The 15,312-nt window shown below is 44.9% G+C and overlaps 1 protein-coding gene across 1 annotated transcript; it reads right to left on the bottom strand.

Annotated features, from left to right (window-relative positions):
- Window positions 1-3,078: 3,078 nt before the first annotated feature.
- On the bottom strand, window positions 3,079-8,187 carry GINS2 (GINS complex subunit 2). The gene is made up of 5 exons (XM_087701738.1): window positions 8,029-8,187; window positions 7,231-7,345; window positions 5,926-6,025; window positions 5,462-5,588; window positions 3,079-4,605 (listed from the first exon to the last, which is right to left on the bottom strand). Exons 1-5 carry the CDS (start codon window positions 8,116-8,118, stop codon window positions 4,480-4,482), a joined length of 558 nt encoding a protein of 185 aa, XP_087557864.1. The 5' UTR covers window positions 8,119-8,187; the 3' UTR covers window positions 3,079-4,479.
- Between the last annotated feature and the right edge of the window lie 7,125 nt (window positions 8,188-15,312).

The raw sequence follows: 15,312 nt of genomic DNA, 5'->3' as shown, positions 1-15,312 counted from the left end.
ATCCACACAGATTCCCTCAATCCAACCCAGACTTCTAAGGAGTACTTTAGCTATTCTTTCAAAAAACAAAAGCAAAAAAATTGTTGTCAATTTCATGAATTAACTGTGAAATTGACAATCTCAGAAGAGAATCTTTTTGTTAGGGACAAAATGGGTAAGTTAGCATGGCGTTTGTTTCTCGCTGTCAAACCTCTTTCTCCTTTCGTATCTTCCTCCGGTGTTAACCAAATCTTTTGCAACCTGAAGGGGCAGCCAGAATATAAAGATGGGTTCCTGCAACTTAAGGAGTTTGCAACCCCTGGAGGTGGCTGTACTACAATTCCTAGCACCCTTCCCCATTGGCTGTAGAGTTGGGCATGCTGGCTATTCAGCATCACCCAGAAAATTGTAGGATGGCAAGGCTCTTGCGTGTGTCCAAGCCCACATTTTGCTTAACGTAAATAACCAAATTAAATGACCCGCAACAGATTTAGCTACCACTGCCCATTCCATGACTTTTGAACTGCTCGGGCTTAAGATTTTGCCTAATTCTAAGCTGCCACCTGCCTTCCTTTGCTGACCAACCACTAATTTTCCTGAGACCTGACCACACTCTATATTTCATTCCAGACTTGATGGGAGAGCCCCCCTCTCCCAATGGAGGGTCAGTTGTTGCTATTCTTGCTCTCTTCAAGGTAGATCCCTTCCTCTTGATTCTCCAACCCTCTTTATATAATTCAAAAATTGCCCGGAAGAGATTGAAGTTAATCTCAATGTAGTTTGAATATTTATTGCATTTAGAGCTCACCTTTCTACCTTAAAGGGTTTAAGGCTTAGGTTTGTAAATCTCTTTGCAGCAGCAAAAATTTGCCAGGTTCTTTTTATTTTTATTTTTTCCATAATTCCTTCTCCTTTGATTTAACGGCTGATGTGCAATACTGCGTTTATAGCGCTACTGAAAAACAAAGGAACTGCAAATGGAAAAAAAAGCGCTCTCATAGGACTTATGATTACTTACAGGGAACCCAATGCTTTTCGTGGCTGCTTAGAAATATAAATTCTGCTTCATCTAAGTTGAACAAGCCTCACCTGGAGGCTTCCCAATTCTATGCAACTTCTTAATACCAAAGTCCTTGCCATTTTTCAGAAGAAACTGCCTGACAAGGGACATTAAAGAGCAAATTTAGTGGCCTATTTTTAAAAAGTCTTGTTCTTAGTTGTGGCCAAGTACTCTTGATTTATTTACTTGGGTATGTAAATCGGCCCATCCTCTCTGATGATCACCTAAGACAATCAGCTCTCATGAAGTATGAGAAAGAAGAGCAGAAATCATGAAGACATTGTTTAATTTTATTTTTCTGTCCCTAGTGACGCTTAGAGATGACCAGAGGTCTCTGCCTGCAACAAGAGGGGTGGGGGGGAAGTGCTTTTTTTTAATTAAAAAAAATGTCGTTGTGACGGCATCCTTTAGATGTTACCAAAAAGCAAAACTTGGAAAGGATTTTTTATCCCCTGATCCAAAGCATTTGAAAAGGATTCAACTAGGAGACTGCAATATATTCAGGACTCAGGCCCTTTTTGCGACGGATTTACAAAAGCCAGCCTTTGAAAAGAAGGCAAAATCAACACAACAAATACATTTAAGGGACAGTAAGACAGAGCAGAGCGAAGGCTGCCCTTAAAGAAAGCCATGTTAAGGGGGGAAAAAATAGCATTCTCCATTTCTGACGCAACAACAAAAGCCACTGTCCCCCACTCTTAGATCACAAAGATGCGGTTTCACATCTTTTTTTCACATCCTGCTTATCAGCTACGGGGGCGGGGGGGGGAGCAATATCTGTCAAAAGATAGTGATCATGTCTTTTATTGCTTTTTCTGCAAGGTTTTTCCCCTGATAAGGGACGGAGGCGAAGGGGCGGGGAGTGGGGGAGGGGGATGGGACCCAAGCTGTTGCAATCATCCTTCTACGCTTAATTGCACTATTTCCCCCTTCTCCAATAAAGAAGATGTCACCTATATTTTGCATCATGTGGCTTGAATTTTCCCCCAGCCCGACCGACATGTGCTTTTTAAGCACGCGCAGGAGAGCCAATTGGCTTGGTTTCCATGTATTAAAAGAAACGAATGTGCACTTAAGACAAGCTTGCTTTGAGGCCAATCTCAGCTGCAGAAGCTGGCGAGAAAACCACCATTTCCCCAAAATAGGCCCGGGTGACGTTTGAAACACTTTCCCACTCATGATGCAGAACAGATAAAAGACAGAGATTAAAAAGGTGCTAACATGAAAGGGGGGAGGGAGAGGGGGAAACAAACAAACAATAGGCCACTTTGGACCAATCCATCTTTGCAAATGTTTTTTTCCCTTTCCTTCTCCCCATCATTGTGATAGTTACTCTCGTTCTTCCCTTCTCCCACGCCCTCCATAAGCATCCCGGCCCAATGCTTACAGTTTTTTTATTTTTTAAAAAGAACTCATTTGCTTTCCTTTGGACCGTTGTTTGGTGTCATGTGTAGGATTTTTTCTGCAAAAAAAAAAGAAAAAGAAAAAAGCACAGAGTGTGAGGGGAGAGGAGGAAGAGGAGAAAGTGGAGGGCAAAGGCCCAGGCTGGGGCAGTAGATGCTGTGAAACAAATTCAACTTGTTTTAAGTGTACTTGTTTTGACTTAAATGTAATGTAATATATTTGTTGAATGTAGTTATTAGGTATTTATGAATATATGGCTGTAATTTCTGACGACATCCAAAAAAAAAAAAAAAGTAATAAAATGTTCCTAAATCATGACAAAAGGATTATTTTCCCAGACTATCCACCGTTAAATAGAAGAAGCCCTTTGTATTAGGAATGGGGCCTTGGACAAGACGGATCCAATCTTTTAGCAGTTTGACTTGGGATATCACAGTAGTAATAATTTACTCTGGGGTGCCTCACAACCACAGTTATACTGTACTCCCGTCTGAATGAACATTCACACAATCTGGGTTAAATTAGGATAGGAATCCCCCGCCAGCATTCAGTCAAGCTGGATTTCAAACAGGCCCCGAGATAAAATATGTGTAGAAAAACATACAAGAGTGTATTGAAAAGAAAGGTACATCTGAACAAGCACAACAATTGCTTTAATATTTGAAGCGGTGATTCCTCACCAGAAGTTAAAAGGGGCTCAGACTTAAGGACACTTAGGTTAAAGGTATATGTTGTTGTTTTAGTACATATTAGATTTACCTGCAAAAAATTCACAGTCTAATGTTAAAAGTGCTAGTTTGCCGAATAAGATTTATTTACCGAAACTTTCAAAACCATTGCTGAAAACTGAAAGTAATTAAAGAAGGAAAAAAAACCTGTATGCAAAAGACAACTTACACTGCAATTCCACTTTACAAATATTTAACCCTCCAGTTTTTGATAAGCTTTTTCATAAACAGGGACAAGTCACAGTGTGTTACGCAACCCTCATTTTCTTGTGCACACTCTTCTGAATCCAAAATGTTCTGCGGCGCAACACACGGCAGAGGTCAGAGAGTTACAACTGCAGCAATGCACTGCTTTTTAAAATATTTATTTGATCATTACCTAATAAAACACCACAGCAAATCCCTGTAGTGCCCCCGCGTTGTTAAGTGCTGTCTACAAATATTTAAAAATTGATGGCTAACAACATGTGTTATTATGACTAACAGTGAAACTGCTTATATGATTAATATAGCTAGAATCTGGCTACTTGCAAACAGCTGGTTTAGTCACAGTCTCCACAGGAGGCATTTAGAAGAAAAATGGAACCGAAGCCAAACTCTGTGGGTTTTGTGGCTTCGTTTTTTTCATAAAGCTGTTCTGTCTCTTTTGGCAGACACACACAAAAAGGCACCATACCTCAGTGATCACATTCATGGCCTCTGGGGGGAAAAAAATCCTTTATCTCCGAAGGTAATGGGCGGGTAGATTCCATGAGTAACACAGCGGCAAATCCAGCGTGGCATGTAAAGTTGAGTTGCCAGGCACAAGTCGCTTCCTAGGCAGCTGCCGAGAACTATGCATTCAGAAGACTAAAATAATCTCCTTTTCCATACAGATCAGAAGGTCATGACCTTGAAGGAACAGCATCCCCCAGAGGGGCAACTAACTTGCTTCCTCTTTCCAACTTACAAACACTAGGAAAACAAGCTAGCACACAAATGCCAGGCAACCTTGAATAGTTACACTGATGCATCTTGAAAGGGCAGCTCTGTAGCACTTGAGAGTGTGTTGGGCACACTGAGCCTGCTTGCCAAGGGGAGTCAAGGGTCCTCCTCACCCGCCAAAGACAACGGCGACCCTGTGGTAGCACTGGCAGAGGTACCAGGCTGATGCTCGTTTAGCAGATCATTTTTTCCCCCCACAAGCAAATGCTATGAAGAACGTTACATCACAGTTTGCCACAGCCTAGTTCTTCTCTGAAGCCAGTGAACGCCAGAGAGGTAAAGGCTGAAAAGAGTCATCGTTCTGATCATGAAAAACCCCTGCTGTCAAAATTCCTGGGATTCGACAGCCCCTCCTGGCTGGAGGTTTGATCGCAACTTGTACATGTAATCCAGGGCTTGGGTGAGGAAAGCACCAGTGGTGTTGATCTCCATCAGAGTCAGATTGTCCAGCTGATTAAAAAGAAAGAAAACAACACAACTTGAAGAAGTATAAGCGCCAGAGGTTAACCTTCAGAACTGCACCATTCGCTTTTTAAAAGTAAGCCAGTCTTTGGTTCCTGTGGCTGATAAGTTAGCATCTGACAATAACTGGAAGATAATTGAATTGCATTTCATTAAACCCTTTTCTGTAATCACTTTTTTTTGCATTTCTTCTTTAATTAGTTTTGAAATGTCTCTATATACTTATTTTCCTCTTTCCCAGAGCTTCAACTGATCCCAAAATGCACCAAAGCAAGGCTTCTGTAAGCATAGTTTATTACGCTCCTTCAATTTGTATTCCATGTCAGCTAAAAGAATTTGGAAGGTGGGTCAACAATTGTGACCTGCACCCCTAATGAATTGTTAAAATCCATTCACTTTTAGACTGGCAGGGAATGATGTAAGTTGCCATCCAATATACTTGGAGAGCAAATAAATGAGGAATAAAATGCATACCGATCATTCAGATAAGTGATAATCACAAATCTTAGTTTTTTAGACTACATAGCCACAAATGTGTACTTTTATACAAAACGCACTCTTTTATTATGAGCATAAGTAATAGAACTATGCATTTGGATACACAGCCACAAACACAACATGTCATCATTTCAGTAGACTGCAGTCAAGCCATAAAGCTACACAATTGTAAGCTTGCAGGCATTTGTGTACAAAACGTCTCTATTCCTGCAAGACTACATAGTACTATCACTGTTATGAAGTAATAAAAATATATTCTAATATTCTAGAATTGACATACGGGTAGTAGTATCACTTTCATAAATATTTTTCCAAGACTACAATCCTTTCAGGAGATTGATCTTACCCTGGCGTGAACCTCTTGCTGCCTGACAAAACTATCTGCAGATACACGAAGTTTTGCTATTCGCGTGTCCCAGATATCCTTAACCAAAGTTCTTATCTCATCAGCCTTTGGAATATTATCTGCAGCACTAATAAAGAAAAGAAATAGATTGGCGAGATTACAAAAAAGTAGCGGTCACACACATTGTTAAAAAAAAAAATCCTTCATAGAAACAATGTTAATAAGATTCTAAATACATACCAAAAGTGTCAAGCAATATGTATATGCATTATTAAAATTAAATAACTATATATTATATAAAATAATAGATGCAAACAGATTAGAAAAGTGCTCTGGAGCATTTGCAGTTTGTAGAGTTCATGCCAATTTCCAAACCAATGCAATCCTAGGTATTTTTTTGTGCTCTGGCAGAATTAGACTTTGCTGTATTTCCAAACATTATTTCGAATAAGAAACCTACTTACTAGTTCAGCAATAACTTAGTTAATTCCATGTAATAAGGGTTAGGCATTGGGGTGAAAGTGTCCTCTTTGCGTTCCTGATCTCGCATTTGCTCCAACTTTTCTATAAAGCAATTTAAAAAAAATGAGTTGTAAGAGAAATTCCCCAGAAGTATTTATTTTAAAATTCAGGTTAGAAACCAGGCGAGTTCTAATCCTGCCTCAGGCAATTGGGTGATTTCAGGCCAATCACTAGGAGACTAGTGAATTCTAGTTCCACCTCAAGCAAGAAAGCCAGCTGGGTGACTTTGGGCCAGTTTCCCTCTCTCAACTCAACCCACCTCACAGGATTGTTGTTTTGGGGGAAAATAAGGGGAGGAAGGAGCATTGGGCATGTTCACCACGTTGAGTTATTTATAATACTAATAACAGCCGGGTATAAATAAGTCATACAGGTAGTCCTCGACTTACAACGGTTCGTTTAGTCACTATTACAACAGCACTGAAAATAGTGGCACGATCATTTTTCGCATTTATGACTGCTGTGGCATTCCAACGTTCATGGGATTTACATGCTTGGCAACTGACTCATATTTATGACGGTGTCTCAGGAATCATTTTGTGACCTTCTGGCCAGGCGAAGTCCATGGGGAAGCCAGATTCACTCGACAACCCTATTGCTAATTTAACGACCGCAGCGATTCACTTAACAAAGGCGGGCAAGAAAAGTCGTAAAATGGGACCAATGAACTAGGAACACTTAGCAACATAAAATCTAGCGCTCAATTGTGGTTGCGCCTCCTGCCGATTACCTCCCATAGACCGATTAGATCACACAGGTTAGGTCTCCTCCGGATCCCATCTGCCAGCCAGTGTCGGCTGGCGACTCCCCAGGGGAGAGCCTTCTCTGTTGCAGCTCCGGCCCTCTGGAACGATCTCCCCGTGGAGATCCGGACCCTCACTACCCTCCCGGCCTTCCACAAAGCCGTTAAGTCCTGGCTGCTCCAGCAGGCCGGGGGGCTTTTGAAATATCCAGCCCCTCGGAAATTGTGACTGTTGTGTATTTTAATATGTTGTCTTGTGTATTATCGCCCTCCCTTGTTTTATTGTAAGCCGCCCGGAGTCCTTTGGGAGTGGGCGGCATACAAGATCAATAAAACTAAACTAAACTAACTTAAACTTGTAAGTTGAGGATTACCTGCAAATACAACGAGGAGGACGTCTAGCTTGCTGGCTTCCTGTGCAACAAGCTAGGAAGGCCCCAAGGGAACCTGGGCAGGGGAACCTGGTGTTGGGGACGCAAAGAGGGTGAAGCGCGTCGCTCCTTACCCACATCCATCCAGTCGGGGGGCACCAGCCGGCACTTCTGCCTCTGTTTCAGGTTGAGGGCCAGCCAGAGAGGCACCTCCACCGGCAGCCCCGGGTTAAAGGGGCCCAGCTCGCCCTGCAAGAAGAGAGGGAGAAACTCAGCCAGAGACCCCCCACTCCCCAAATGGCCCACCGGCCCGGACACTCTCCCCCCCCAAAAAAACAATATGGGATCCTCCAAATCTCTGTTTCTTTCAAAAGATTTGCCCAAGGAAGTTGCTCAGGCTGGCTGGCTGGGGATGATGGGGATGGAAATCCCCCTCCCCACAGGCACTGATGGAAGTACCTTGGGAGACTGCCAATCCCATAATTCCTTGTCAAAGCACCCCGGTTGGGGCTGATGGGACTCTTTAATCACAAATCCCATCCCAGTCATGAAGGTTGGGGCTGATGGGAATGGAAACCTTTCCCTCCCTCCCCCCCCCAAACAAAAGGGATCCTTTGGGATAAACATGGAGGGACTACACATCCCATAATCCCTTGCCAACACATAATCTCGCCAGGGCTGATGGGAGCAGTTGGGGACCTCCTTAACCGTAAACCCCATAATCCCCTACCAGCGTCCATCCCTGTTTAAACGTAGGCAACTACAACCCCCATAATCCTCAGCCACCAGCCGCACTTGGGCCGATGGGAGATGAAGCGTAACCACCCCTCCTCCAGACAACCAGGGACATCTCGTTTCGGGACTTCAGTTCCATAACCACCACCCCCGCCACCGGCAAGGAGCATGGGAGTTGTAGTCCCTCGAGGCCTCACCCCGATGAGGTAAATCCTGTCCAGGCTGAAGTTGGGGATGATGGTGACCATCTCTCTCTCCGCCAGGAACTCGACCTCGGCGGCCTCCATCACGAAGGGAAAAAGGAAAACCCAGCCGCGAAACGAAGCCTTCAAATCCTTCCCGCCGTCGCCTGAGGAGAAATCGCCCCCGATGGCCGCCTCGGCACCGCCCACCCCGGCGATTGCGCCTGCTATTGGTTGGAAAGAAGAAGCCCCGCCTTTAATCCCTGCTTCGTCCTTTCCTCGCGCGCGCTTTCTCCTCCTCCTCCTGCCATTGGTTGGAAAGGAAAACCCATGCACCGCCCACTCTTTATCTCCCGCCCTATGAAAACCTCTGCTTTTTCCGCGCGCTCTCACTGTCACTTGCCCTCCGGAGGCGGCGGTTTCTGTCATTGAGGGAAAGCTAAGGGAAGCCCTGCCCTTTTTCCCCCCTAGGAGCCAATCACAAGCCTCTTAGCCACGTTTGTTTCTCGTTCCTCGGGTCAACGCGACCTGCCATTGGAGGAATAGAAAAAAACCGAGGCCCTCCCATTCATTAGCCATTCATAAACCATAGCGGGTGAACCCCCTTTCTTCCCGCCTTTTCCCGCCAACTAACGGCGATCGCACTGTTTCCTCATTGGCTCAGAGCATTGTTTTCTCTTTCTCTGATTGGCTCTAGTCTCATGTCGTGTTTATGTGTCTGTATCTATGTCTGTTTGTGTGTATCTCTCTCTGTGTGTGTCTATGTTTGTGTGTCTGTCTGTGTTTCTCTGTGTATGTGTGTGTATCTTGGTGTGTGTGTCAGTGGGGACCTCTCCCCCCACAAAAGTGCCCCCCCTTCCAGCGCATAAGCGGCCCTTACTCGCGAGGAAGCTTATGGCACCCTCCACCTCCTCCCGCCTCAACAGAGAGCCCTCGGCTGCGGACGATGGGAGTTGTAGTGCGGGCACCCTTGGGGCCAGGTAGGAGCAACGTGGCTGAAATTGCAAGGGGAAAGTTGCAAATTTTGCAACTCACTATTGATTTGCAAAAATGCTTCTCTTCTTTTGTAGGAAGGCTGCATTATTTTTTTTGTTAATCTTAATGGTGAGATTTAACAGCTCGGGTCCCTAACCAAGGACCCAGGAACTGTTAAGGTAACTTCGGATGATATAAGCTGTTCCAAGTGGGGTGGTTTTTTTTATAGAGTCAGAATGTTCAAGTCAGATAAATTTAGAATTTCCAAATAGCGAGGTAGCCCTTTGGGTATTGCTCCAAGGTCTCCAATTACAATCAGGACAACACACGATTTCTTTTTCCACAGTCGCTCAACCTCAATTTGCAAGTCCCGGTACTTTGTGATTTTTTTTCTTGCTGCTTATCTTCAATTCGTGCATCTCCAGGTATTGCAATGTCAATGAACCGTACTTTTTTCTTTTCAACTATTGTTACCTCAGGTGTGTTGTGGGCCAAGTGCCTGTCAGTCTGAATTCTGAAGTCCCACAAGATCTTGACTTTCTCATTCTCCAAAACCTTCTCAACCTGATGTTCCCAGTGGTTTTTTGCTGTACTCAAATGCAGACTTTTGGCACAATTTCCAGTGATCTTAGCAACGCGGTCATGGCGTTGTAGGTAGTCAGTTTGTGAAATTTTGCTGCACCCACTGATCAAGTGGTCGACTGTCTCGTCTTTCTCATTGCAGAGGCGACATTTGCTGTTGGTGGTAACCTGTTGAATTTTTGCCTTCATGCAGTTTGTGGCTAAGACTTGTTCTTGAGCTGCCATTATCATTATTATTATGTACTTTATTCATTAAACATGAAACTCAGCCAACTGAACATTCAAAATTGCATTACAAATACCAGTGACTGGTGCTAATGGTTGATACAGTTTGCTGCCAGCGTCCTAAGTATCAACCAAGTTCCTTCTTAAAATATAAGATATTCTGAGTAGCGTAGTTTTTGCAGTTCCTCTGGTGTTATTGCAGGAAGCTGCAATTTGTTGTTGTTGTTGTTGTTGTTATTATACAATTGTATCACAGCGGCCAGTTGTTTCGCCGGATTTGGCATTGGTTACTAGTCGGGCCCCACCCAGGGGCCTAGGACGTCGTAACGTATTTTCGTAATATGCGTGCAGATCCACGCAGTGCGGCTTTTTGCATTTGACTGATGGTGATTTTGTCAATTTTTATCTGTTTTAAATGTAATTCCAGTGCTTTTGGAGTAGCACCCAGTGGGCCAATTACCACTGGAATTACCACTGCTGGTTTGTGCCATAGTCGTTGAATTTCGATTTTTAAGTCCTGGTATCTTGCGATTTTTTCATGTTCCTTCTCGGCGACCCTGCTATCACCTGGTATTGCGATGTCTATGATTGTGACCTTATTTTTCTCAACCAGTGTGATGTCTGGTGTATTATGCGCCAGTATTTTGTCTGTTTGTATACGGAAATCCCACAAGATCTTGACCATCTGATTTTCGGTGACTTTTTCAGGCTGATGTTCCCACCAGTTTGTTGCTGTTTTAATATTATAATTTTTGCACAAATTCCAATGGATTATTTGTGCTACTGAATTGTGCCGCAATTTATAATCAGTCTGCGCGATGATGATGATGATGATTATTATTATTATTATTATTATTCTCCTCATCTTTCTTATCTTCTCATCTTTTCTACTACCTTCTCCTATTGGTATCTATGATTTATCACTTCTTGTATCTCACGATTAATAATTGTAATATGATCTACGATAGATGACCTCCCACTTTGCTGTTGTAGGGTACATTGAGAACGGATGCCCTGGAGATAAATTCCTTGTGTGTCCAGTCGCATTTAGCCAATGAAGAATTCTGTTCTATTTTGGTGTCTCTTCAACCTCCACATTGAGGGACCCCAAAACAGATCATCCAGCGGCTACCAATGGCCTCAATGACCCTCAGTGCTAACGACCAAATAGCTGCAAAGAATAGAAATCCTTCCAACCCCCATTATTCAGTCAGAACTGAAGAAGCTTCTTGGTTGGGAAGCAAAACATTTTCAAGGCACCCCCCCCCCCAAGAAAGTCCAGTTGCCTTTTAGAAAAAGCACTTTTGGGACAACCAAGACCTGGATGATTGAGAAGCGCCATAGATATTTGAGGATGACACCCGTGAAGGACATTTCATTGTTCTATGGGAAGCTCTTAGATCACAGTTTCTTAACCTTGCGAACGTGTGGACTTCAACTCCCAGAATTCCCCTTCTGGCGCAAACACACACACAGCTTTGGACATGGAAGGAATTGGAGAGGATATTTGAGTTAGAGAAGGGAAGAGAGCTTGTTTTGAACAGAATAAACGACATAAACATCAGGTGGAAAATTTTTAATGTGGTGTAATAAAACTGTGATGCTTTATAAATATTCCACCCACTCCAAAGACTTGGAAAACATGACTTTTCAAGGGGGGGGGGAGAAGAAACCCATGCCAATTCATGCTAAATCGGAAACAAAGCACTCAGTCGGATCTCGCATTCAATTAAAACGTTTGCATCTCATTCGAATGAACCTGCAGGCAAGAAACAAGAATTGAAAACTGAATGTCTGTTTTGCAACCATTAAAAAGGGGGATAAAGGGGGGGGGAAACTGCACCCCATCTTCTTCTATAGCCGAGCTTGGGAAACTCTCAGAACAATCCTTGGGGATTTTATTCCAGCAATGATTCCATTTGGAATAAAACCGTCTTTCATCCTGAGTGGAGAACGCAGGTTGAGTCGGTTTTAATTGCTTCATGGCACAAAGTTGGTGGAGAGAGTTTGGATGCCTTTGATCAAGAGTAAAAATCTGGCTATGGAAAAGAATGGGTTCATCCCTGGACAGCTTGGTATGAGGTGTCCTGCTCAAACAGGGGATGGACTAGAAGACCTCCTAGATCCCTTATAACTCTGTATTCAAATCTCCAGAGCACCAGAAGGCAGGACAAAAAGCAACGGGTGGAAACTCACCAAGGAGAGAAGCAACCTAGAACTAAGGAGGAATTTCCTGACAGCGAGAACAATCAACCAGTGGAACAGTTTGCCACAAGAAGTTGTAGATGCTCCCTCACTGGAGGTTTTTAAGAAGAGAGTGGACAACCATTTGTCTGAAATGTTATGGGGTCCCCTGCTCGAACAGGGGGCTGGACTAGAAGACCCCCAAGGTCCCTTCCAGCTCTATTCTACTCTGATTCAACCAAGGATTTGATGAAGTCAGTCTTGATGGAAACCAATGGAGATCTCTTATGCCATTCATCTTAGATTATGATCATTCTATCCACAGCAAACCCACTATTTTCTCTCTCTCTCATTGGCTGTGAATAATGTCAATCTGACTTTTTTTTCCATTCCTGCATTAGGTGGCAAGGAGACAACGGTCCCTCCGACAGAGAATCTTTCTGGATGGGTGAAAATCACCTTCCTTCTCAATTTTTAATGAAACCTTGTTTTGATGGTGGAAAGGGGGCATTCGGCACGCTACTAAATTAGCAATAGCAATAGCAATAGCAGTAGACTTATATACCGCTTCATAGGCCTTTCAGGCCTCTCTAAGCGGTTTACAGAGAGTCAGCATATTGCCCCCAACAATCTGGGTCCTCATTTTACCCACCTCGGAAGGATGGAAGGCTGAGTCAACCCTGAGCCGGTGAGATTTGAACCGCTGACCTGCTGATCTAGCAGTAGCCTGCAGTGCTGCATTTAACCACTGCGCCACCTTGGCTCTTTCAAATTCAAGAGGGCATCACTGCAAATGACACAAATGATGCAAATCACATTTTTGTACAATGAAGTCAACACAGCGATGCCTATTAAATTTCACTCATGGCCTATGCGGCCTGGAAAACCACATTCATGGAAATGAAGGTTTCATGGCATTCCTTACACTGTGAGTTGAGTCTTCCTTCTCCTATCTGGTACCCAAGAGCCGAGGTGGCGCAGTGGTTAGGGTGCAGTACTGCAGGCCACTTCAGCTGACTGTTATCTGCAGTTCGGCGGTTCAAATCTCACCGGCTCAGGGTTGACTCAGCTTTCCATCCTTCCAAGATGGGTAAAATGAGGACCCAGACTGTGGGGGTGATATGCCAACTCTGTAAACCGCTTAGAGAGGGCTGAAAGCCCTATGAAGCGGTATATAAGTCTAACTGCTACCCATCCAAAGCGTTATACTTTGGCCTGCCGCACTTTCTATTATTCTACTGTGCCTTTTTCTATTGTGGGAAAATAGGAGGGGGGGATTGTACGGAGTGAGATGCGACGTAGCCATAACAACATTCTTCCTAGAAAGCCAAGGTCATCCTTTGTCTTTGCACCTCTGCACCTGACCGGAACTGGATGGGTGGAAGCTGCCAGCATGGCAGGGGAAGATTGGACCGTGGGATGGACTTGTGGGCGTGGGGGCAAGATCGTGAACTTTCAACTGGGTGGGGAAAACCGAGAAGCCTTCAGATCTAGGTTTTCCCAGATGTGCCAACATGGCTCTCTTCATAAATTGGAACTTTGAGGAATCCTTTGCCTGGGACTCTGATTTAATTTTGGATGCTATTTGAAACCCTGACACCCTATCCTTCTCCACGCCATGTAGCTTGCAAGTACAGCACCCATACTTGGAGAGCTCAAACTAAACAGAACCTCCATAACCTTCCTTTCCAATGCCCAATTCCTAAACGGGTTAACAACATTGCAACACGTCTGTTGATTCCCTATCAAGTCTATGGCTTCTTTACTCTTGGAGAAAGTTCCCTGCTTAGGGTCAAGCCTTACTAAAACGCATTCCCAGGTTCTCCATTGGTTGCTTCGAAGACCTAGAGACCACCTCTATCCGAAGAGAAGGACCAGGGGGAGAGAACCAAGGTCAACCTCCATCCACTCTGGATCTTGGAGCAAAGCAGAATCAGATTGTTTTGTTAAAGTAGCCTTGCACCCCCCCTTTCACAGAGGGACGTCTTCTGCTGGAAGGGTTGCCCCCTCCAAGTCCACTTTGAACACAACAGAGGAAGCCAAGAAGAACTTAAATGCTTCTCAGAAGAAGGGACCACCCAAACTGGTCCCTCCAGCAACAGGAAAGAAAAAAGCCATCCGACCTCAGTCTGTGCTCTTCAAATCATCCCATTTCCCCTTAAATCTGCACTTAGGTACCAAGAGTGGATCTGGATCTTCCATGCAAGCCAGTGTTCGGACAATGACCTCGGCTTGGCCCCAAGTTCAGCATCGTCTCTAACAAGAACTTGGAAGCCTCCACCAGGTCTCCTTGCCAAGTATCTCCCTGCCCATCCATGGTTCCACAATCCTTACGATCTCCATAGATCTTCTTCCAAGGAGACATCGGCTTGGCGTACGCCTTGAACGGCCCTTGGCCAGTGCCAGGTCAGAAATAGGGCCATGGCCTCAAGGGTTGAGTGAGAGGTTGGTCCATCTTTAAACAGCCCGCCAAGGGGAGTTTGTGAAACTCAGTGGCTGGGCGTTCCTCAACAAGAGGTTGGGACGCCATGTTCTCCAGCAACGCCCTGGGCTGCGTCTTCTCCTTGGCCCTCCGGAGGCTGCATCTCTGCCTTCTGGTTCAGCAGGCGTCTTGGCTCTCGTCGCTCTCCAGGCTGGGGTCTCTCAAGAGCGCCTTCCCCGTGGGGGTCGGAGGAGTGATAATAATATCTGGGACCCTCAGCCTCTTCTCAGCCATGACCGCCACCTCGCTGCTCCCGACCCCAGCGCCGCTGACGCACATTTTGAAGCCTGAAAGAGAGATAGGAAATGAGGAACATCCAGACGTGGCAACGGGGTGGCGATTGAGAGAGGAAATAAGTTCCCAAATGAACCGGATGGTCCCACTTTTTGCCTTAAAGGCCACCCCAGGATCTGTATTTGGTAGCCCATCTCCTAATCTCTCTGCAACTAGATTGAGTCCCCAACTCGTCCTTACTCACTGCCTGTTCTGACCTACACTTCCCGAGAGTATGAAGCCAACTCCTGGTCCCAACAAAAATCCCCTTTTATTAATTCACTATGAATTCTGCTCATTCACATCCAGCAAAGTCTTTCTGTGGCCTTACTCCCAAGTCGACCCCTGTTCTTTAGCTGTTCCCTTTGTCACACTGGGAACAGGCTCCAGCTGTTCTTCCACCTTACTGATCTCTGACTCCGAAGGCAGCTGATAACTGTCAGACAGCTCTGGCCCCCTCTCTGCCTCCGACACAGAGCCCTTATCAGAGCCTTCCCCAGACTCCAGGACTGGCCCAGGCTCCTCCCCAACCTCCTCACTGTCCGAATCTGATGCCAGCTCTGTTTGCGGCCCACAGC

This window comes from Thamnophis sirtalis, unplaced genomic scaffold (assembly GCF_051295495.1).
Source record: "Thamnophis sirtalis isolate CommonGarterSnake01/CBP01778 unplaced genomic scaffold, rThaSir2_p1.2 scaffold_14, whole genome shotgun sequence".
Classification (NCBI taxonomy): domain Eukaryota; kingdom Metazoa; phylum Chordata; class Lepidosauria; order Squamata; family Natricidae; genus Thamnophis; species Thamnophis sirtalis.
The sequence above is the reverse complement of the archived record's forward strand: the minus strand, read 5'-3'. Positions and strand labels throughout refer to the sequence as shown.